At 39.4% G+C, this 25795-nt stretch overlaps 1 protein-coding gene and 1 long non-coding RNA gene across 2 annotated transcripts in view; one reads left to right on the top strand and one right to left on the bottom strand.

Moving 5' to 3' along the window:
• Positions 1-6433: 6433 nt before the first annotated feature.
• Positions 6434-7645, top strand: LOC308091951. Its single transcript, XR_013933757.1, has 3 exons — positions 6434-6551; positions 6859-7019; positions 7618-7645. It is a non-coding gene; the product is annotated as an uncharacterized lncRNA (long non-coding RNA).
• Positions 7646-17572: 9927 nt separating this feature from the next.
• LOC308092245 (cadherin-13-like) overlaps positions 17573-25795 on the bottom strand; it is a gene marked incomplete at its 5' end in the record, with an annotated part of 141355 nt that continues 133132 nt past the window's right edge. The window contains 3 exons of the mRNA XM_080438090.1: positions 17573-17745; positions 18786-19004; positions 19795-20028. Of these exons, the coding sequence (XP_080294216.1) occupies positions 17720-17745; positions 18786-19004; positions 19795-20028 (479 nt within the window). The 3' untranslated portion in view covers positions 17573-17719. The remainder of the gene's footprint in view (positions 17746-18785; positions 19005-19794; positions 20029-25795) is intronic.

Here is a 25795-nt window from a genome sequence, read left to right on the forward strand (position 1 = left end):
ATGCTAACGTCGTACTGACATAGAATACTGACATGCTGTTGTCCGGTATTGTGACCAAAACACAACGTCTGCTTAACGTTATTATGCTAACGTCCACACAATGCTACATTCTAACATCATTAAACTTTGATATCTGGTTAGTTTTAAGTTGTGTTGGTTGTAATATTCCCAACGTCTGTTCAACGTATCATGCTAACGTTGTGCTGACGTAGAATACTGACATACTGTTGTCGGGTATTGTGACCAAAACCCAATGTCTGCTTAACATTACAATGTTAACAGCCACACATCAACGTTAGATCCTAACGCCATTAGATGTAGATTTGTTGTTGGTTTAAGTTGTGTTGGTGAATAACCAACATTCAACGTCTGTTCAACGTCTCTTGCTAACGTAACATTAACGTGGAATACTGACATTTTGTTGTTGGGTATTGTGACCAAAGCCCAACGTCTTCTTAACATTATAATCTTAACGTGCACACAACGTTAAATACTAACGCCATTATATATGCTGTTAAGCAACTGTAATCCAACATTTTCTTAACGTCTCATGCCAATGTCATATTGACGTAAATACCAATATTCAGTCGTCTTGTGTGGGTATTGTGACCAAAACCCAATGTCTGCTAAACTTCATAATGAAAAGATCCCCTCAACATTCAAACCTCATTAGATGTAGATATTTTGCTGGGTTAATGTGGCTGTTACTTAAACAAAATCCAACATAGTCTGACTGTAGAATATGGACAATAAGTACTGAAGGTTGTGACATAGAGTAATGATCTAGCATCTGTTTAAGCTGCAAAAGTCCAACCAGAGCAATTTGTAGCTGTTTCATCTGTGGTTCAACTATATTCTTCCAGATGAGCTACAGGGCCACCCCATGGCCCAGAAAAGTGTTTGTGCAGTTCTATAACCCTCAGCCTTTTCCAGATAACTGAATTTGACTTTCAGACAAATACCATCAAGTTGCTCCTGAGGCACATGCCAGCAGCCCACCTATAGTTAACCTGGGGCTGTATGTGAGACTGATTAGCTACAGGTTTCTTTGCCAGTGTGGATTTAGAGCCAAGGCAACATGGTTAAGGCCAGTTATACCTTTTTCCTTCCGCTTTAGCAGATGTTAGTTGTTGGTGATCAGCCAGCTGCATCTTAAAGGAATGCGACCGACAGTGAGGTAGGTAGACAGCCAATAATTTGCCCTTAGTTTGCTTCAGGAGACCTTCCTTAGTTCCAGAGGGCAAATTCAGTTTCAGCTTCACACAGCTTATGGCTGCTCAAATGTTTTATGTTGAGCGCTTGGGGTGGGTGGACTGTCGGGGTCCACCCCTACAGTGTCTTGCTCAGGACACTTCGCCCCGTCCAGGGCCTTTGAGGCAAACCGGGGACCTTCTGATTATCTAACCAGTAACCTATGCTGCCCTAAATAATAAACCCATATGAAAAGAAATGCATCAATACATTACAATGCATAGACACCGGCCTACCTCAAAACCAGGGTCTTCCTAAGTTGTGACATATGGAGCAAGAGTGTGTGACTGTGACACCGTTTATCATCCACACCACTATGTATGTACTACTGGGTGGCCGGAAGGGCAGACAGACAGACAGACAGACAGACAGACAGACAGACAGACAGACAGACAGACAGACAGACAGACACTTTTTGTTACCCTTTCAGCCTAAATGCCTGACTGTACCTCATGCTGTTTAAATTTCTGACTTATAAAGTAATCAATCAATCAATCACAAAAAGTAAAATAATTGTTTGCCCTGATATGTAGTGGAGTAAAATAATAAAGTATCAAAAGATAGTGTGGGAGCCAAGTTCGAATATTGTGTTTATTATATTAATAACTGCTTATTTTGTGATTTGTATTTTTGCCTAAACAGTTCATGTATATCGAAGTATATGATTGTTAAATAAGCTAAGTTAAAAAGGTTTAAATAAGTCAATAATTTGTTTAATTCATGATGAGGTTCTGTAGGTTAAAAACAATGCTGTTACTGTAGCTTTAAGAAGAGAGCTCAGGTTGTGTAACTGAGAATTTGATTGAGATTGCTAACACCTGAGTGTGCCCAGGGCAGTGCTGATTAAGATTTCTATCACCTGTGTGTGCAGGGCTGTGCAGATTCAGTTGATGCTCAAGACAAGGTCAGAGCGACACAGTTTTTTGACCGTAGTATATCTTTTTGTTTGAGAACTTGCTTTTAGATCACTTCTGTAACCAGGGAACACATTTTTTTGAATAAATCTTTTTGTGATTCTTTTTACATCGAAGTCCTGTGAAGTTTTTCTGCTCAAGGGAATATACACGAGTATAGAAACGTGCCTCTGAGATTCAACCACTCACAGATAGAAACACACACATGAATTTAAAAAAATACATCATTAAACGTTGATATCTGGTTAGTTTTAAGTTGTGTTGGTAAGTAACCAATACCCAACGTCTGCACAACAATACATTTCAAACTAGATTGTCAAATGTCTCCTCAAATCACTGAGCAGTAGAGCAACGTTCTGCTCTTTCATTGGACGACTCATTGGACTTGTGGGTGGGACCACAGTTGTATAACACCAGACTGGGCGGGGCAACAGTAACTGCTCCAGCAGCCTGCAGTTTGAATTAAGAGGGAGAGAAGACAGGAAGAGATACTTGTTTGTGCATGGAGATGTTTTTTTGAGAATCCCAGGACTTCTAGAATCACAATCTTTTGCACAGGTGAGTTAATAATTAATTTCCTTCTAACTTGAAATGAAATATTTGACTGTTTTTTTTTAAATAAAGTTCTACATTCTGTTTATGACCGAGTGAGGTGATTTCTTCATGTGCAAATCAGTCATGCTTTGTTTTTTTGTTTTTCTTTTCCTTTTCTTTGCATGTTTTTGAAACAACTGGCATTGTTTGAATAAATCCTTTGCCCAAAATGATTACAGTACCTGCCTTTTGTGGCAAACAGTGGAAACTAGAAAGAGGCTATAGGCCTACTGCATTAAAGGAGAATTCCGGACAAATTAAGTGTTATCTTTGATGTCTCGTTACTCACCTACCGATGTGAAAAGTAGCGTTATTTTTTTTCATATATTCCCCTGTCGTCATTTTTTAAACACCCTCCGTTGTTATAATGGGAGCGTGAGGGTTAGTGAAGTTCGTCTATTATAACCGACGCAATGTTATTTTTTTCTCTACTACGATTCATTGTAGAGTCTCATGATAGTCAAACATGCGCTGAAAATTCCTGCGAGCCTGCCGTTAATGGCGAACGATTTAACACTGGTTGCTTGTTTCCAGAATCTGGCAACACGAGTTGCCAGGTTCTGGAAGAAACAAGCAACCAGTGTTAAATCGTTCGCCATTGACGGCAGCCTCGCAGATAGTTTCAACGCATGTTTGACTATCATGAGACTCTACTATGAATACTAGTAGTGAAAAAAACAACTTTGCGTCGGTTATAATAGACGAATTTCACTAACCCTCACGCTCCCATTATAACAACGGAGGGTGTTTAAAAAATGACGACAGGGGAATATATGAAAAAAAAGAACGCTACTTTTCACATCGGTAGGTGAGTAACGAGACATCAAAGATAACACTTAATTTGTCCGGAATTCTCCTTTAACTAGATGGACTGATCCCCACTGCTTTGTGTTGGTGGCTTGGTGCTGCTGAGTTAAACATTTAAATTGCAGCTTTTAAAGATAATGTCTTATTTTAGGGGAAGTTCTGTTGTTCATGATTCATGTTTTCAGTTGGGAATGTGTGTTATTGAAGGGTAAAGCTCACATGCCTCACAGCTATTTTTGTGTGAGACAGTGCAGTGTAACAAAAAATCAGGCATAAGGGTTGGTTGCATTTGAATACTCTTTTTATTGTGTAGCCTTTATCATAGTTTTAATAATTATATTACATTATTTTCAGTCTAATATTGGCCAAGCCTAACAGTGAAGCCCACCTAAAAAAAATAAACATAATAGAGGAATGTAAACACTATGTTGAAGATTGATTGGTAAGTAACCAATCCCCAACGTCTGTTCAACGTATCATGCTAACGTCATATTGACATGCTGTTGTCAGGTATTGTAACCAAAACCCAACGTCTGCTTAGCGTCATTATGCTAACGTTCACACAATGTCAAAATCTAACATCATTAAACGTTGTTTTTTTGTTGGATTTTAGTTTATTCGTCATGTCCCTGGTGTTTAAAGACCTTAAGAGGTGTAAAGATAGAATAATATCTTAGCTGTTCACTTAATATGGCATTTTCCTTCCTGTGACTTTTACCATACTCTCAGGTTGTCATGGTTGGAGACACAGGAGGTAATTCATTGGATGATGCACCCAGAAGAATGATGCCGTTCCTCATGTCACATGAATTGACACTCCAGTACAACCTCTGTTGACATCATGGCAAGAATAAGTCCCCGGGGCCTGTGTCTTTTTGACGTTGCATATGGTAAGTTAAACATTTTAATTGCCCGATGTAACTTTTCCTTGACCTTTCCGTTATCTTTCTAATTTAAATTTTACAAGGAGTGCTACAAAATGTTGATTATTTTTATATACGTTGGCAGTTATGCCTAAGTTCAAGAGTTTGGAATCACTGTCTTTATGCTAACGTCCATACAATGTCAAATTCCAACATTATTAAACGTTGTTTTTTTGTTGGATTTTAGTTGTGTTGGTGAGTAACCAATACCCAACATCTGTTCAAGGTATCATGCTGTCATTTTGACATAGAATACTGACATGCTGTTGTCAGGTATTGTAACCAAAACCCAACGTCTGCTTAACCTCATTATGCAAACAACCACACAATGTTAAATTATAACATCATTAAACACAATTTTTTTGTTGGATTTTAGTTGTGTTGGTGAGTAACCAACATCTGTTCAACGTATCATGCTAACGTCAAATTGACAAAGAATACCGACATTCTGTTGTCGGATATTGTGATCAAAGCCCAATGTCTGCTTAAAGGTAGGGTAAGTGATATTTTTTGGTTAAAACAAAAAGTATTTTGCTAAAAGGTTAAAATACTATATTCTGATAGTAATCATTGCTATAGAGTGTTTTTTCAGTAACAGATGTCTCCCTGTCTCTCCAGCTCTTTAATAAACAGAAAATACATTTTTCGGTAGGTGTCAAAATCTCAGCCAATCAGGAGAAAGTACCAATTTTTAAGCTTAATTTGTATAGTGTTCCAGTTCCAATTTTGCATGCTCATTTCTTAGTGTCATCACTTCCAATTTCACTTGTTTAATCTGTATCCTGATTGAGTTCTCTGTCCTGGTTGGATAAAATTGGAAATGAAACTGAAACTGAAACGAAAATGCATTTTCTGTTTAATAAAGAGCTGGAGAGACAAGGAGACTCCTAATACTGAACAAACACTCTATAGCAATGAGTACTATCAGAATATAGAGCTATTTAACAATTATTTTAACCAACGCAAATCACTTACCCTACCTTTAACGTTATGATACACAACGTTAAATTCTAACGCCATTAGACGTTGATATTTTGTTGGTTTTAATTTGTGCTGTTAAGCAACTATAATCCAACGTTTTCTCAAAGTTTTTTTCCATTTCTGAGGAATGTAAACACTATGTTAAAGATCTATTGGTAAACCATCTTAAGTTGAAATATTGAAGTAGGTCCTGTGCAGTTGAATGGCCGAAGAACAGAGTGAAGAACAGTTAGTATTTTGCATTAACCGATACTTGATATACAGTAGCTGATAATGAAGTAGGTGTAGGTTTGATAGCTGTCGTTTTTGCTGCTGTTCCAGCCCATATTGAATTTAAATGTCCACAGACATTTCGGAAGGCAGAGATAGCCTATCTGATAATCAGTTTTTTCAAGACTTCATTTTCTTCTTAATTACTATTGTTATATTAATATGTATGTCCAAGCATCCAAGTATAATCAACATATCATCTGCCTTCCACAGCACATCATTTGACACCACTGTAAAGGTACTTCAGCTTCCAAACACCCGTGATCCAGACTTGGTGAGCCTCCACCAAGTCCAAAGTAAGTATAATATCAGGGCGTTAATTTGAGGGGTAATATGTCCTTAAATTGGTTGGAATTTAAAAATATATATTGAATTAGATGATTCAGCTTTCCCACGGTAATGACTTTCCTGGAACATTTTTAATTGAGTTATAAATTCCCACAGGGCTGTGGGCACCCTGATGATTTTTTGACACAGTTAAACAAAACAGGCACAGATAAACTAGAAAACATTGGTCTACAGTCAGCTGTGTAATGAAAAAGCAGTCTTATAGTGTTAATATTGAAAGGGCAGGGATGTGAAGTTTCACTCAACCAACGATTCGATATAATTCACCATACTGGGTTCACAATACAATTTCTTCTTGGGTTTTCTCTGAAGTAGTTGTGCCATGGCATGAGGCCATTGTGAGAGGAAGTCTCTATCTTGCGTCAAGTATATTTTTCATTCATAATGTGTTGTGTATTTCTTATTTTCATGCTAGATGGGAGACATCAAGAGGTGGAAGGTCCTCTCAAGTAGAATACATCGGGTGAGTACCTCCACACTGAACTTCACTATTATTTCACAATAAAGCAACATCATTTTGATTTAAAACAAGTTTGATTTTTCACCGCTACTAAAGGCATCAGGCAAACGGCTATAAAAATGAGGCATCATCTACAGTATATGAATAGTTTTGATGCGATAGCATCAATATATTCTAAAGAAGTATTTGTATAATTTATTCGTCATGTCCCTGGTGTTTAAAGACCTTAAGAGGTGTAAAGATAGAATAATATCTTAGCTGTTCACTTAATATGGCATTTTCCTTCCTGTGACTTTTACCATACTCTCAGGTTGTCATGGTTGGAGACACAGGAGGTAATTCATTGGATGATGCACCCAGAAGAATGATGCCGTTCCTCATGTCACATGAATTGACACTCCAGTACAACCTCTGTTGACATCATGGCAAGAATAAGTCCCCGGGGCCTGTGTCTTTTTGACGTTGCATATGGTAAGTTAAACATTTTAATTGCCCGATGTAACTTTTCCTTGACCTTTTCCATTATCTTTCTAATTTAAATTTTACAAGGAGTGCTACAAAATGTTGATTATTTTTATATACGTTGGCAGTTATGCCTAAGTTCAAGAGTTTGGAATCACTGTGAAAATTAAGTAAGTAGGCCTACAGCCAAGACATTGATGATAATAATTATAGTAATAACTTCTTCAACATTTCTGTTTACTAAATAATCCACCAAGTGCAGCAATATCTTTAAAGACCTTAGGCATTCTACATGTCATATTCTCTAGATATCCAGGTCAAATTTCACCCCTTATTTTCAGTAGAATTTGCCGTACTTTGAGACTGGTTTGTATAAAACTTCTCATGAACCTTACGGTATAGCTGTTCCCAACATAGGATTTAGATCAAGCAATTGTGATGGCCATTCAGAGACAGAACTCATATCTGCAAACTATCATTTCAAAAGCATAATTTCTCACTGATTCCAAACTTTTGAACAGATATCTGTCAGTCAATAAAGATGTTTCATAATGTAAAAATCAAGCTAGAGTTATTAAAATAGCTTATTTCTGTCATTTATCTTTAGGGGAACTAAAGAAGAATGCAATCTTCAATGCTGATGACACACAACTGTACATAAAAACCAAGCCATCATCCTCATCATCACTACCGCCCTTATCCATTCTCACTACCTGCCTGGAGGAGATGAAGGCGTGGATGAGTAACAACTTTCTGCAGCTAAACAGTTCCAAAACCGAAGTAATTCTTATAGGCACCCCACACCAGATAAAAACATCCCCCATAACCAGCATCACCTTCTCCGGACAGGACCTCCCCCTCTCACCAGTTGTCACAAACCCGGGAGTAAAAATAGACCCTCACCTTAACTTTGAGGCCCACGTCAAATACCTATGCAAAACATCCTTCTTTCAGCTCAGAAACATTTCAAAACTCCGTCCCACACTCACGCTAGCAGATTCAGAAAAGCTCGTCCACGCCTTTGTCTCCTCCAGGTTGGACTATTGCAACGCACTTCTCATCGGGATCCCTAGCAAGAGCCTTCAAAGGCTCCAGTATATTCAGAACAGCGCTGCTAGGGTCCTGATGAGAGTGCGCAAACATGAGCACATCACACCCATCCTCCGTTCACTCCACTGGCTTCCCGTTGCTTTCCGGACCCAATACAAAATATCAAAAGATCTAAAGGACCTAGTCTCCCTACAACCCTCGACCCGCAACCTCCGCTCTTCAAACACCAACCTCCTCAACATCCGCAAGGCCAATCTACACACCATGGGCGACCGGGCTTTCTGCTCGGTCGCCCCCCGAACTGTGGAACGCCCTCCCTGTCCACTTGAGAGCACCACAGTCGGTCGACTGCTTTAAGAGAGGATTAAAGACCTACCTTTTTAGCAATGCATTTTTTTAGCTGGTTTTACCTCTAGGCTTTATGCCCCCAGTTTTAATTGTTTTGTTTCAGTTTCTTGTGAGATGTTTGATTTTATGCATTTGCCTTATGTAAGCACTTTGAGATTTCTTGTAAATGTAAAGTGCGTTATAAATAAAATCCATTAATATTATTATTATTATTATTACCCTTATTATTTTCACATTTGTTAAAACTAATGTTGGATTGACATTTTATTCTCAACTAAAATACAACGTGATTCCAACGTTAGAAATATGTCATATTTTGATTGTACTCTTAACGTTAGAGTTGACGTTGAGCCAATGTTGTACTATGACGTCAACCCGATTTAAATTTTCTGCAACTTGTATCCAACGTTGGAGCCCAACGTTGGATACAAGTTGTATTTTAGTTGAAAATGGAAATCTGATTGATGTCATAACCCAATATTTGTTTGATGTCAAACTCGGATGTTATTTTGCCATTGAATTTAAGTTGGGCTCTAATGCTGGATACAAGTTGTATTTTAGTTGAAAATGAAAATCTGATTGACGTCATAACCTAATGTTGGTTTGACGTCAAACTCTGATGTTATTTAGACATTGAATTTAAGTTGGGATCTAACGTTGGATACAAGTTGTATTTTAGTTGAAAATGAAAATCTGATTGGCGTCATAACCCAACGTTGGTTTGATGTCAAACTCTGATGTTACTTAGACATTGAATTAACGCTGTGATCTAACGTTGGATACAAGTTGTATTTTAGTTGAAAATGAAAGTTTGATTGACGTCAAAACCAGACGTTGGTTTGACGTCAAACTCTGATGTTAGTTAGACATTGAATTAATGTTGGCCTCTAACGTTGGATGACGGTTGTGGGTTAGTTGAAAATGAAAGTTTGATTGACGTCATAACCCAACGTTGGTTTGTCGTCAAACTCTGATGTTAGTTAGACATTGAATTAATGTTGGCCTTTACCGTTGGATGACTGTTGTGGGGTAGTTGAAAATGAAAGTTTGATTGACGTCATAACCCAACGTTGGTTTGACGTCAAATTCTGATGTTAGTTAGACATTGAATTAATGTTGTTCTCTAACGTTGGATGACGGTTGTGGGTTAGTTGAAAATGAAAGTTTGACTGACGTCATAACCCAACGTTGGTTTGACATCAAACTCTGATGTTAGTTAGACATTGAATTAATGTTGGCCTCTAACGTTGGATGACGGTTGTGGGGTAGTTGAAAATGAAAGTTTGATTGACGTCAAAACCAGACGTTGGTTTGACGTCAAACTCTGATGTTAGTTAGACATTGAATTAATGTTGGCCTCTAACGTTGGATGACGGTTGTGGGTTAGTTGAAAATGAAAGTTTGACTGACGTCATAACCCAACGTTGGTTTGACATCAAACTCTGATGTTAGTTAGACATTGAATTAATGTTGGCCTCTAACGTTGGATACAAGTTGTATTTTAGTTGAAAATGAAAGTTTGATTGACGTCAAAACCAGACGTTGGTTTGACGACAAACTCTGATGTTAGTTAGACATTGAATTAATGTTGGCCTCTAACGTTGGATGACTGTTGTGGGTTAGTTGAAAATGAAAGTTTGATTGACGTCATAACCCAACGTTGGTTTGACGTCAAACTCTGATGTTAGTTAGACATTGAATTAATGTTGGCCTCTAACGTTGGATGACTGTTGTGGGGTAGTTGAAAATGAAAGTTTGATTGACGTCATAACCCAACGTTGGTTTGACGTCAAACTCTGATGTTAGTTAGACATTGAGTTAATGTTGGCCTCTAACGTTGGATGACTGTTGTGGGGTAGTTGAAAATGAAAGTTTGATTGACGTCATAACCCAACGTTGGTTTGACGTCAAACTCTGATGTTAGTTAGACATTGAATTAATGTTAGGATTCAACGTTGGAGTCCAACCAAAATCCAAGGTCTAAATAACGTCAGAGGTTGACGTCAAACCAACGTTGGGTAATGACGTCTAACAAACTTTCATTTTCAACTACCCCACAACGGTCATCCAACGTTGGAGTTCAACGTTGTTCTAACGTCATATTGACGTCCTGTGCCAGCTGGGTTATTTCTAGCAAAAAATAGTAGACCATTTTTGTAAACAACTGGGCAGAGACATGGGTAGTCCTTTCATGAGGAAGGGGGGGGGACTAAGACAGGTGGGTGGTCATATAGGAGGAGGTGGAGGGACTGGATCAGGTGGGTGGTGCTGAGGTGAAATCCAGGTAGACTTAATGAACTGGTGCGTGTGTCCACATAGAAACATCATATAAACACAATTTTAACACTACTGTACTTTAATTCTTAACATCCCTAGGCATTACTGTACATACTCTCCCATAAGCACTGACCTCAGTATGAGCTAATTAACAACCAGCTAACAATTCCCAGCAGATGCCCAGTGTGTTCTATTTACTATATTAAAAAATAAACTTGAATTATTGTAGCATAGACCATAGACCTTGATAAATAACAACTATGTGACCGATACACGGTGCCATAGACCACTGACCTTGATATTGTATGATATTAAATAATACATTACAGTGTGTGAACGATGCAAGGTGCCTAGACCTTGATGTTAGCATGTGTGTTAACACTGTCTGATGTCAATGCCGCTAGAGGGCGCTGTTCCGCTGGTTCGTGGCTTTATTTTTTGTGTTGAAATCCCCATAGGGGAATCTTAGATCAAAAGAGCAGACCAAGTATTGACGGTTTAAATGTCTGAAAATACATGAACAATACTGATGATAGTACTTGCAAATGAGTCAATGAAGCTATCTATGAAATCAATTGAAAAAGTCTAATATGAATATTGAATATATGTAGTAGCCTGAAAAACCTTGAAGACCCCTGCTAGAAATCATTACTTCATCTCATTCATCAGGTTCAGCAGTAGACATTCAGGATCATAAAAGTATTGCAGTAGATGGGACTGTTCTGTTATTGACAACTGCTATCAATGAAATTTAATGCCTGGCTGTTTCAAAAAGAAAAACTATTCATTTATTCTAATAACAGAACAACTCCATTTGCATGGATGAGTTCTCACATCGACTTCTCTCTCACACTGGGAGTTTACTAAGGGGGCTTGCTCTAAGTAGACAGCTAATTTAAATCAGTTAAACTAATCATTATGGGCTTGATTAAAAGACAATACTAAGGACGTTTAACAAAATGTTTAAAGACATTTACAAATTTACAAAGTGTCCAATCACCAATACAAGGTACAAGGCAGACTGGGAAATGTCAATTATTCCATGGAATTCTGGGTGAACTTGCAGTCCTGTCTGTCACTGATCAGTAGCCTATGATTCTATTGAGTTTTAATGAAAAGGAGACGACTATCTTATCAAACTGATATGACACAGCACCACATTAATACAAAACAGAGACACTGATAAACTACATGTAGACACTGTACAATATCAGCTGAACAACAGAATGAGTAGACAAGGTGAAGGTGAAAACACACACACACACACACACACACACACACACACACACACACACACACACACACACACACACACACACACACACAGAGAGAGCACTTGCAGGCAGAAGCTCCTCTGGGTCTCAGCATATGCCCATATACACATGTACTTGGCTTTATCTTGTTCAGGAAATCAAAACACAGGAAGAGGAAACTCTAGATTGAGGACTTCAAGGGCTTTTAAATGAATTGATGCAGGCATGTTGTGGTCCTGCTCAGCCTCTGGTGTGTATAGTCAAAGTACTCCTGGTCAAATATTACTCAAGTGAAAGTTGCTCTGTCAAATTTGTACTTGAGTTTAAGTATTCAAATTGACCAAAGACAAAGTAAAGTAAATTTTCTTTTTAATATCAATTGAATTGCTGTATTGAAATTTTGACGTTTTCCAAACATACATAATCAAATTACAAAACAAGTCTGTGAAACTTCATTAGATCTCTAAATCCATTTTGGACTCAATTCTACCAGCACAATTATTTTAAATTGTTTCATATTAGACTGAACAATATTGATTTTCAGGCACGCCATGTGGTTGGATTGCTGAAAGGTATATTCTGAGGCATATTCTATGTTATTCTGTTAAATGCAAATACACTATATGAAACAGGTCTAAACAAAATTATTGATTGGAAAGTAATGTTTCAGTAATAGTAACATACAATATTCAAAGGCATAAATAAATATTATTGAATTCACATTTAGCCTATATGTTATGGAAATGTTACATGTTAAAAAGGGAAACTGTTCATACAGTAGAAGCAATCTAACATTTTATATTCATATTATTAATTAGTATTTTCTCTTTTGAATTCTGAACGTTCTATCTTTAGCTCCTATCTGAAACCTCTTCGGTTTGAAGATCACCAAGCATTCCAATCCTGACTCAATTTCACAGCCAGACACCACCCACTGATCCCATCTCTCCATGTTCTGAGCAAACACCCTCAACATTCCATATTAATGTTCAATATGCAGACACAAGTTAACCTAGTGTGGCGGTTAGTGCTCTACCACCATTAACATGACAGCACATCATCCCATCATCCTGATAGCCTATCACCGCTATCATCTTGGGTATCTCATTATGACAGCCCCAATGACAGACGATGATGCTCAATTCAAGGTCTTAGGTGCTTGTCAAGAGATAAAGATTGACTGCTTCCTGGTGGTTGCTCGTTAACTGTCAAACAAATTGTTAGCTGTGGTGGGTTCCATCTGTGTGTGCTAATCTTGGGGTTGACCTGTTATCATCTACCTGATGTATGTAGCGGCTGGTAATGGATGTTCCAGAGATTCTGGTGTGTCAAATACAAATCGTTCCCACAGCCTCATGCTGTCACACTGCCACATGTCAAGGCTCTTGATCTACGAGCCACTTCCCCTCTGTTTTAATGCATTTAAATGGGACTCTGTGAGTCCAGCAGGATCGGCCCAATCTCATCCACTGCCCCGGTGGCCGGAGCGTGTACATAGGAAATGAAATGTTAGGTCCTTGCCTCTGGCAGGCGCGTCAGATCAATGAGCAGCAAGATGACCAGGAACCACACACACACACACACACACACACACACACACACACACGCTGACGGTGTCCCTGTCACCCATGTATCCATTGTTAAATTGTTGTATGTACTGTACATAATCCATTTATTGTGCAATAGATGTACATACAACCAGATATTTATATATAAACAATGGCTGTGTCTCAGTCGCCCATGTGCCCATTGTGAAATGGAAATACTTACACAAGTGATAACATCTCTGCAAGGTTCCTAAAGGATGCAGCGGACCTGATTGCACCATGTGTCACACACATAGTTAATCTGTCCCTAGAGCAAGGAACTGTCCCCTTGGACATGAAACATGCCAAGACAATCCCTATTTTTAAGAAGGGTAATAGGTCTGACCCGGAAACTACAGAGTCTGTAGTTTCCGGGGTCAGACCTACAGACCTATCTCCATACTCAGTGTCACTTCCAAAGTACTGGAGAAAGTAATTCATGAACAACTTTATGGGTACCTCAGTGACTCCAAACTACTGTACACTGTCCGGTTTTAGGAAGTCCCACACAACTGACTCATGTCTTCTCTACCTTACGGATTTCATTAGATCTGAAATGGAAGCTGGTAAGCTAAGTGGAATGATCTTAATTGATCTCCAAAAAGCCTTTGACACAGTACACCACTTTTCAACAAACTTTCAGCCTTAGGCCTGAGCTCTTCTAGCTTAAATTGGTTTATGTCGTATCTTTCAGACAGGGACCAAATCAGACTTTCAAGGCCATCTCTCAAAGGCTCTGCCTGTGACCTGCGGCGTCCCGCAAGGGAGTGTTTTGGGCCCCCTGTTGTTTTTAATTTTCATAAACGACCTCCAAGCTGCCTGTTCTGTTCATTTGTTCTTGTACGCGGATGATTCAGCCATCCTGGCCTCAGATGAGGATGTGGATAAGTTGAATGGCACCCTTGTCAAGGAATTCAATAGTATTAAGACCTGGCTTTCAGACAATAAATTATCCCTTCATATGGCCAAAACTGAATATATTTTATTTGGTTCTCAGCCCAGGTTGCACAAACTGGCCTCACCCAGTATCACTCTTGGGGGCCAGTCCTTTCCGGCTAAACCCTCAGTCAGCTACCTTGGTTGTCTGCTTGATCGCAGCCTGGGTGGTGAAAACATGGCTCTTAAGACCATTAGTAAGGTAAATGGTAGAACCAAATTCTTAGCCAGGAAAGCGCAGTTTCTGGACTCGGCCAGTCTTCGCTTATTAGCAAACTCACTGGTTTTATGTTGTTTCGACTATGCCATTGGCTCATGGTACGGTGGCCTAACCAAAGCCCTAAAAGAGAAGTTGCAGGTTTCTCAAAATAGGTTGGTCAGGCTTGTCTTGGGGCTGTCTGCAAGGGACCATGTTGGAAAACATCATTTCCAGCAGTTGGGTTGGCTCCCTCTGGCAGCCAGGTCAGTTCAACTACAGCTGAACCTGGTGCATAACATCTACATAAACAGTGCCCCTGTGTACCTATGTAATCTTTTTCAGAAGCGTAGCGAAGCCCATTCCCACCTAACCAGAGCCAGCATAGCAGACCTGACCATACCCACGTTCACCACTGAAATGGGAAAACGCTCATTTAGATTTGGAGGAGCAGTTAACTGGAACTCGCTACCCCTGACTATAAAGAGCACCAGCAGCCATCTCCTTTTTAAGATAAGGGTCAAAGCATGGCTATTAGAAAATGTTGCCGAATAGTATGGTCACTTATGTTAGCAATGCGATTATGTATTTATGCTGTAGGTAGTGTAGCCATTGATTGTTTTATTTATTACTGTACTGTCTACCTGTATGTATTTTGTTGCAGTGTTGTTTGTCTCAGACCAAGGACCACAATGAAAATAAGTCGCAAGACTTTTCTGTGTCTGTATCCTTGACTTTTCTACGATGAACATGTGTTTTTTCCTGTATAACGTCTAATCAAATCAAAAGAAAAAAAAAATCAAGTCATGTATTGTGTAACAGCTGCAAATACTGTACATACACCCACTTTTACATAATATTCACTATTTATTACAACATTTTCACAACGTATACAGTTCAGTATAGTGTACGTACAGTGTAAGCCAATTGTTCTCAAACATTTTCATGTCAAGGACCCTCATAAAGAGATTTATATTAAAGATTTTCCAAATTGTTTCGGAAAAAAGGACAAACTACACAACGTGTCGCATCACAATGTGTTGTGAGCTTGTAGATTAGCTATTTGAATAGCTGAAGTATTATATAGAGTTAAAGTGGTTAAACTGTCACTTTGAGAACCACTGTTGTAACCAACCTAATTTTGAATTGCAGCATACATGTTGCACTTGTTGTACAGTATACTTCTGTATTGTTCTTGCTTGTTTTGTTGCTGCTGTAAATGCCTGTCTCTCCAAATACCGTAGCCTATGGCATAGCCATATTCTGTGTTAGCTATTTAATCTGGTCGTGTCTTTCTCATCCCGCCTGGATCTAGTGAACAATTGTTGTTGCATGATAAGCTACTGTAACAAGTGCTAGCATACACAAAAAAAGACAATGAAGACAAATCTGTAGATGCAATTACAGATAAAAATGACATTATTAAGATCTTAATAATTCCTATGAATGTGTGTTTCAAATAGACTATTCCATATAGTCAAATTCAAATCATCTTCCCAGCTGTAACTGTTTCTATTGCTTAGCCAATTCATTGGACAAACAAAATGAATGTACAGTACAGGCATTTTTAAAGGCAAAAGTACAGTAGACCACGATTTCCACATCAACCACTTAAGCCATACAGTATATACTTTGTTTTAGACTACTAGTGGAAATAGCTGCACCTACAAGCGTCACAATGCATTGTGAGCTTACAGCATACTGTGGATCTGCTATTTCTTTAAATGTTTTAACATTATCACCTATAATGGCATGCCCCCAATAGGGATGCCAAGGTTGAAAGGTTGTTAAGGTATGTGGATTAACTGTGACATTATTTTGGCTCACATGCCATGTCTTGCCACGTTTAATAATATTAGGCTAGTGGTCAGAAGAATAGAACAGCTCAGTTACAATCACAATAAATACATGATTTCAAAAACCCAACAACAATAAGTACTAATATGACAGACATGCATGTTAGGGAGATAATCCTGTTTTAAAGCTGGAGCAGGTCATCACCCGCTGCTCAGTGGCTGCCCATGGTCAAATGGAAAGGATGAATTTATCTGGGGATCAATAAAATATAACTTATCTTAATGCAGCAGGCCTGCTCTTTCAATGTGTGAAACTGTCACTTTTTAATTATGAGTAGCGCAGAGCAGTGACTCGTAGTTATGAAACATATCTGCCGTCAAATATCATTGTCAGCAACAAGTATGACACACTGAAAGCGTGAAACGCTCACACACCCATTGTTTACAATGGCTGTAGCATCAAGTGGGTTCTGAACTTCTTTCAGAACCTGGCTACCGAAAATTAGCAAAACAGAAAGGGAAACTCTTTTTATTTCAAACTTCTATTGGATTGTGAGTATGTATGTTTTCACTTGTTTGACTGTTCTGGAAACACAAGTCTGTTTTGAAATTAAGTAGACAAACAGGCAGACTTGTGTGATGTGTCAGAGAAAATAATAATACCTGGGCACTTCAGGAGAGACTACCCAAAGAAAATATACTCGAGTACTCGACTGGTCTGCACGTGTTTTAATGTTTTGCAGGGGTGACTGACGTATCGACTTTCATCTTCCTCAGAGTCAAACAGGAGTCAAACAGTGTGTGATGTGTGTTTGTGATGCTTGTGTTAATGATGCTTTCAGTGTGTCAGGGCCTTTTGCCTTCGCCTATCCCTAACCTCAATCACCGCCTATGCTTGTGTCACCTGTGATCGGTCTTTGCAGCATTGCGCTACATGGAATGTGACTCAGAATGATCTGCTAATCTCCCTGCAGCCTTAGTCCGGTCCAAAACAACACACAGCACCAAGTAAAACGTCCTTGATGTTGTGTGTTGTAATGTGTGCTGCAGGTCATTATGGTAAAGAGGTCAGTGACCAGTGAGACCACTGGTTCAGACTGGGACTTCTGTTTCCTCCACTCCAATGTGGTTGCATAAGTCACTGCAGTCTGACCTGTCTGACCATTCAGCACTCAAAACCAATGGAGTGTATCCAGTGTTCTTCCTCCAAAATGATCCTGGTCGTTGGTCGTGTCCAGACGGAACTTCCTCCTCCCAGAAGGCTGGGTTAACTGTCCATCTGGAATAGTGTCACTGTGGAGCGTGCGCACACACACACACACACACACACACACACACACACACACACACACACACACACACACACACACACACACACACACACACACACACACACACACACACACACACACACACACACACACACACACACACATTTTAGGTATTAGACTTTAGTAAGAATTTAAGAATTTAGGTTAATGTCCTCAATGTTTTTGTCACGTTACAGTGGTGTTTTTATGTGTGGGTACTACAGATGAAAAATAGCTTCTAGCTAAATCAGACATGTTTACATGAGATCATGTTCAGAAGATTTAATTCACGTTCATGTATTGAATGTTCATTAATGTGCATTGTCCCGTCTAAATAAACTAATAAAGTAAAGTATTATCGAAAGCCCAATCCACACCAATGATTTGCAACGCAACAAGTTGCAAATGCAACCACTTGCAACTGAATCCCAAAACTGCACCGACCTGCAACAGGTAAATTCAGACCACTGCAACTGGTTGCAAGTTGCAACTGGTTGTTTGCAAATAATTGGTGTGGACTGGGATTAAAGTATGATGTATCTATGACATACTGAATGATGCCCAATTTGACCACCACTGATATCCATTATAAAATTTGGCACGGATTGCTGGCCCTGCGGTCCGGGCATATAGGCTATAGTGTAGCCTGACAGTGCATCGCGGGTTCGAGTCATGTTACCGATGATCTTTCCTGCATGTCTCTTTCCTGTCCGTCTTCACTACTACTCTATAAATAAAGGCAGAAAAGCCCAAAATATATATTTAAAAAAAAAACTGGTCTGAAATGAGGCCAATTATTCGCAGACTCAGAGACAGCCTTCAACAAGGCCACGGTGTAAGGTACACTATGTCTTCACTCAGTGTATTTCTCCCGTGGGCCACAACGCGACAAACACATTGACACTTTTTTTTAATGCTAAAAGTAATGTGTAATATTGAGAATTTTGAGAAGATTTCCATTCAAAATTAAATAAATAATAGTAGTGCATATATAATTCTCTGTGTGTGTCTGATGGCACTTACAGAGTGAGAGCTGCAGGACTGTCACAAGCAGAACTAGAAGGCTGGCACGGTGCGACCAGGCAGAGCTGCAGTGCATCTTGTTCTTCTTACAGACGCACACCTGAACTTTGACCTCTGTGTTGTTGGATAAAGGCGGCACCCCCGAGTCAGTGATGAGCAGCGGAAGCTGGTAGTTGTCTTTCTTCAAACTGTGCAGCAGCAGGATTTGTGAGTGTGTGGCTGTGGATGAAGAAGAGGGAGGTGAACTGGTGTGAATGTACTGTACTGTACTGTACTGTACTGTACTGTACTGTACTGTACTGTACTGTACTGTACTGTACTGTACTGTACAATAATAATATCTGTTCTCCTCCTATCCTGCAGCAGCCAGGCCAGCCTGTTGTTCTTTATATTGTCAGGCGGAAATCTTGTATCTCCATATTTCATACTTTGACTGAATGAATGCCCTATTTTATACTTTGTATGACAGTGTTGTGCAAAAGTGTTGAAAATGTCCACCTCTGCCAAAAATAGGGACGCCAGGTTGAAAGAGATTAAGTCTGTCTGTGGGTTTTATAATTATTTAAGCAACAATAAGTATCAACAAGAGCTTGTGACTAAATAATAACATTGGATCCACTGGTTACTTTACATTTCCTGGAAAGTAACAGCTTTGGACATATCCTGTAAGATTTCCACCTGACAACGGCAATATTGTAGAGCTAAATGTGAAGGTTTTAAGCAAGCACTGGTTGCATTGCCCAATGCAATTCAAGACACTGATGGCTGAGGCTGAACAGAGACCACTCAAACAAGGGAACTGGCATGCTCAAATCATTGGATGTCTTCATAGGATGGATGCTGACCCAAAAGACACAAAAACGGCAAACCAATGTGTCTCTGTGAGTAGCAGCAGCATGGTAATGATCAAGAAGTTAAATCGTTATTGTTACAAAGTAGTAGCAGCAGTGAAAGGGTGACACCATGATAAAGAAGTTAGATTGATATTGAGTGCTGGTGGATTACTCACAGTTGATGCTGGTGACCCGCCATGTTTTGTCCAGCCCAGGCTGTTTACCCAGCTCTATCTTGAAGGGTCCAGCGTTGGGGTGGATGTCTCTGTCCCGTCCCCCGACAACGGCCACATTCATGTCATGGGCGTCTTCACACACACGCGCTACCGATGGAAACACGTAGGGGGCATTGTCGTTGTAGTCATCAAGGTGGATGACCAGGGTGCCGGTACCTGTGGCTGGAGGACTGCCTGAAAACACACATGCACGCACACGCACACACACACACACACACACACACACACACACACACACACACACACACACACACACTTCTCAAATAACTTAACCTGCACCAAATGCAATTTTGGGAAATTTGCTACAATCATAAAAGCACAGCAGTTTGTACTTGTTGTGACTGCCACCTGCATGATACCAAAATTCTGATATGGACATTTTAATTTCCATATCAATGACTGCAGTGATTCAAGGGAAATGGAATTCATGGACCTTGCTGCTAGCTTTGACCTTGTCCAACATGTGAAGGTACCACCTACAATTGTGGAAAGACGCTAGACTTAGTCTTCACAAAGGGTATCGATTGACAGCTCATCGTCTCTTAACTGCTTGAACCTCAGCATCCATATTCTGCCGGGCACATTCACAAAAAGATCTACAAGCTCACAGTGTGTCACAAAGCAACACATTGTGAGCTTGTAGATGGGATACCTTTTGGCGAGAGAGATTTGGTGTAGACAGAGACAACTCAGTTCCAGTTTACTAAGGGTTTAAGTGGTTAAGTTACCGTATCTGATCATTCCTGAATATTTTTAATGGCATTGTTTTTACATCGCGATTGCTCTGAAATTGAAACTGAGCAGATATGAAATATTAATTCAATCCCTGACACTCATAGTTGAGGATTATTCTAAAGTTAATTCTCCACTGAACTGCAGCATCAAATACATTTGTCTGTATTCCAAGACTAAAAGCAGAGGTTGATTATTGCAAATTAAGAATCATACGGTAATTGTTCCTTTCACTTTGTTCACCCCTCATTCAACTGAGAATCACAGTGGCTTGTATTTGTATTTTATTTTTTGTCAGGGGATTTAGCCATGGCATAGTTCAGACCAATGTGTTTGGATGAGATTACACCTTATTGATGGTCAGGTAAAAGAAACACTTTTTTTCTGTAAAGAAAACTCCCAGTTTCAGAGTGATTAGAGGTTATTAACTACATACTGGGCATGTCATAATAGGCGAACATTCGGAGGAAAATAGGCAAACATTCAGCAAAAATAACAGATCTACATGTTCACAACACTTCGCAACGCAAGACGTTGAAGCTTGTAGATCGCCTATTTTTTAATAATTAATTAATTAAGTTAACAAAGTGCAACAAAGTACATGGTGTCAAACTGGGAGATGCAAATGTTTTTTACCAAAACAGCAAATAGCATCGTATTTTTGTCTCTCATCACACCTTTCTTAATGTAGCCTATGACGGTAAGTTAATACAGATCAAAAAAACAATGCTTGCTAAACAATATTCTTCATCAGAAACAAAATTCATAACGTGAAACATTTTCCAGGAAATATTTTATAGAGAATGAGACACGCGAGAATGAAGACAAGGCGGCAGACACAGCATTCAAAACACCTCCCAAGGTCAGTCGGCAATTAACCCTTGAAGACAAGATTACTAACTGGAAAAATATATATTTACTGAATTCTGAGAGCATCGAGAAGGGGAACGAATCACGCAACAACCAAGTCAAAATGGGTGTGTGATAAATGTCAAGTGGTTTTCAAATGGGAAGTGTAGTCTGGAGCTAGAGGAGGAAGGCAGTCGGGGTAGGAAATGTTTCCCACCATGAAATGATGTGCAAGTCGACAAACGACAAGAAACTAATTACTGAGGTGAAATAAGTGTGATGTTGCTTTAAAATGCTGTGCCATCACATAGACTGACGGTGACCATGCAGAGTCCTCACCAGCAGCCTGAAGAAATTATTCTATTTTTAAAGATATACAACAGATGAATGACAATTTTATATACACACTAAAGTCAAAATGTTAAAGATGAGCTTCTAAATGACATGGAACAGGCCCCTTATTCTACAATTATCTACATTGTTTTGTGGACATATAATTATGGCCGTACTATTTAGGTTAAACTACTATAACATTTGTTTTACAAAATCTAATTGTAAAAAAAAAAAAAGGGCTATCATGGCAAACCAATAAAAAGCACAGTTGGAGATCTAATTCAAATCAGTTCTACACTGATTTGTATTAGATCTTTCAGTGGAAATGTTTGAAGCTCTCTGCCTCAGTGAAGATATAGAAGACGGACAGAGAGCCAGACGACCACATTTTAAGCCCTAGCCCCAGGATATTGCGTAAAGCCCCTGTGGTTTTACTTTTTGAAGTTGGGAGCACCAGTGCTGCCAAGTAAAAAAAAGTTAATTTCAAGCCCTGCCAACCCTTATCCCATCACTCACAGCTCTGTTCCCTATAAGTGCAGCCCCAGCCTCAAACCCTTCCCCTCACCCACGGACAAAAGCCTTTTCCTCAGACCAAACCTTAGCCCTCAGCCCCAGGCCCAAGCCCCTGAGCCACAACCTCAGCTGGAGCTTCAGGCTCGAACTCCCACTTCTACAGTCCAGCTATTCTTCTAACAGTCCAGAGACGAACAACAAGACTGATTGACTCCTGAGGCCAGCAGGCGAACTCACAGCTACAGGCTGTGAACTCACTGAACTGATGTTCTCTCTCTCTCTCTCTCTCTCTCTCTCTCTCATCTCTCTCTCTCTCTCTCTCTCTCTCTCTCTCTCTCTCTCTCTCTCTCTCTCTCTCTCTCTCTCTCTCTCTCTCTCTCTCTCTCTCTCTCTCTCTCTCTCTCTCTCTCTCTCTCTCTCTCTCTCTCTCTCTCTCTCTCTCTCTCTCTCTCTCTCTAAGATTGGGGCTAATGCTCTCTTTCAGTCTATCGCTCTCTTTTATAATCTTGTCATGTCTATAATTATGTATCTTTGCATGAGCAACTTTGTCTAAAACATCAACACATCCAAAATGTGTCCTTAGAATTTTTATCAATATACTGAACAGAAATTATTTCCTAAATGGAAGAGATATGCCGGCCCTTGGTTGGATATGTCCACAATGTTCTCTCAATTCTCTTCATGCATGATTCTGATAAACCCAGTGAAAAGTCTAATTTTCCTCTGCTGAAATCCATCAATAATGTGTATTATCCAAAGGCACAGGAAGTATACAAGGTGCATACAAGTATACAAAGTGATCGATTAATTAATTATTTTAAACAGGGATCAAAATAGCATTATGATATCCGTGGATAAATTAGTAAAGTTTCAATATTTGTCTCTGGTTTAAATGTGAGTTCATGTGGATCTATGACATCTATATTTTTTATACAGTGTGCGTATATATATATATATAAATATATATATATATATATATATATATATATATATATATATATATATATATATATATATATATATATATATATATATATATATATATATATATATTCAGTAAAGCTAGAGGATAAGGTAACATTAATTTTCTTTTGGTTTTGTGATTCCCTCGACCACTGTGTATCCCAGATCTAGTTAAAACTCCCCTCAGATAACCAACTTCATTTCACTTCATCACTCACCACTGTCTCATAGGTTCCGAGGGAAACACTATTGCATCACTCCCCACTAATCTGATTGGCTGATCAAAGCTGTAAATGAAACCAGCCAGACTAAATTACAGGAGGCCAGAGTCATTAAGAGATATTACTTCAGGGAGGGCAGACGTGCAGCACTGCTAGCTTGGCAAATTATTTTCTCAATCGAGTTTGTTAGCTACTATATGCAGTAGGGGTGTAACAGGACACGTATTCATATCTGACCGTTTCGGTACAGGACTTTTGGTACAGTGCAGATATGTACAGATCTGAGTGCAAAGCAGACTTGTTTTGTGTGCGGAACATAGGTTGCTTCAAAACTGATTTCCCACATGAAAATATTAAGAGGTGGGCCGGAAGACCGGATCTCTATGCTAATTTGGACTGATCTGAATTGCCAGTGAAAGGCTGTACCCACTTAAACCCTATACTCAGTTGACCAGAGTCCCTCTGTTCTATAATAAGCCCCCTCCAGTTTTTGCTCTAGACAAAATATCTTTGCTGAAAATTGCCAAACTACAAGCTCACAATACGTCGCAGCGTTACTTAATCCTCTTCGTTCCCTGTGGAACATAAAGCTGCGACTATATCTGCTTCCATCTGGTCCTATCCTGTGCCTCGACCCATGTTAGGTTTGCCATCTTCAGTTCTTAGATCACAGTTCTTCGCCAGGTTGTTTTTGGCCTCCCTTGTTTCCTCTTTCCAGGTGGGGTCCATCTCAAGGCTACTTTAGGAATGCTGTTATGATCCATTCGGAGGACATGTCCGAGCCATCTGAGCCGTCTGTTTGATTTCCAGCACCATATTGCGACAGTTTGTCATTTTGTACAGGTTTTCGTTCGAGATCTTGTCTGGCCAAAAGATGCGACATATCTTCCGGAGACACCCATTGTGGAATTAATTTATCTTATTCATGTCACTCTCAACCACTCGCCAGGATTCTGAGCCATACAGCAAAACTGACTTAACGTTGCTGTTATACAGTTGGATCTTGGCTCTTAGGGCTGTACTGCTTACTGTAGATTTCCAGATGGTCTGGAGGCTTGCAAATGTGCTGCAAGCTTTCCCGAGCATTATACTGATGTCCCTGCTGCATGCATTGTCCTTACTGAGAAGACTTCCCAGATATGCGATATGATTGGTGCATGTGGTGTTGAGTTCATGCACATCACTTGGGTTTTGGAGATGTTCATGTTCAGACCGATCTGTTTGGCAAATCGTCGTAGCGTGGCCTGTGAATATCATGACATTTTTAATAATCTTTAAGTCACGAGTCACGAGTTGAGTGAATTGTTCATCTCCTACCTTTTGTTTCTGTATCTCCCTTTTCATCTCAGTGTTCACTTACTGGTTTACAAATGACTCTCCCTTTTCATCTCAGTGTTCACTTACTGGTTTACAAATGACACCAAATTTAAATCAAACCCAGAGAATTAAAAGTTTACAGTTTTCACAAAATTGTTATCAGACCCAGAGAGTTTCATCCACTCACAAAATGTGAAAATCATCTGTCTGAAGTATCTGGACTTTTAAATTGTATGTTGGAAAACATTAAACAAAGCACTGACTAACCAAGCAACTGAAATATTCAGTATTTATGGGACACATAATTAGCCAATATGAATGCTCTCAGCGATAGCGTTTCTCTTCCATTTCAGCCCTGTTTAATGTTCCCATCACAGTTCTAATCTCTGATCTGTAGATGAATCACATTGGAAGGAGTTTTGATGAATAACTGGAGAAGCAACACAAGATAAAACATCTTAATTCTTTTTTTCCCTGCTAAAGATACACTTTAGAGAGGAAATGAAATGCTAGAGCATATCACGTATACACGTTGAGAAATAAAATAGATTTGTATTTTTGCCAGTAGGCGGCGCAGCCATGACAGATGGAACCCAGGAATGGCAGGAGTGAAAAGTTATGAATCAATAAACTTTTTAATTTATATTTAAAACTCTACCAAACATAAACCATGGTGTATTGGTTCATTCCACCATTTGTTGCCTGTCTAACTAGCAGTGTTGGGCAGTACCACATATTAGTAATGCAATCTGGGAACCCATTGGCCAAAGAGAGATTACTAGTAATGTTACTAGTAGCATGACACTAGGATATATATATATATATATATATATATATATATATAAAACTGGATATATATGTGGGGTGGGGTCATCTGTAGCTGAGTGTGTAGAGTGTAATCAGTCATGTCTGCGCGACGAGGTGTCCCTGAGCAAGACACTTAACCCCTAACAGCACGCCTACAAACTGGTCAGCAGTCATATCAGCTCTTGGGGTCGTCATTTATCAACCCA

This window comes from Gymnoscopelus braueri (genome assembly GCF_963280865.1).
Source record: "Gymnoscopelus braueri genome assembly, chromosome: 9".
In the NCBI taxonomy this organism is placed as follows: domain Eukaryota; kingdom Metazoa; phylum Chordata; class Actinopteri; order Myctophiformes; family Myctophidae; genus Gymnoscopelus; species Gymnoscopelus braueri.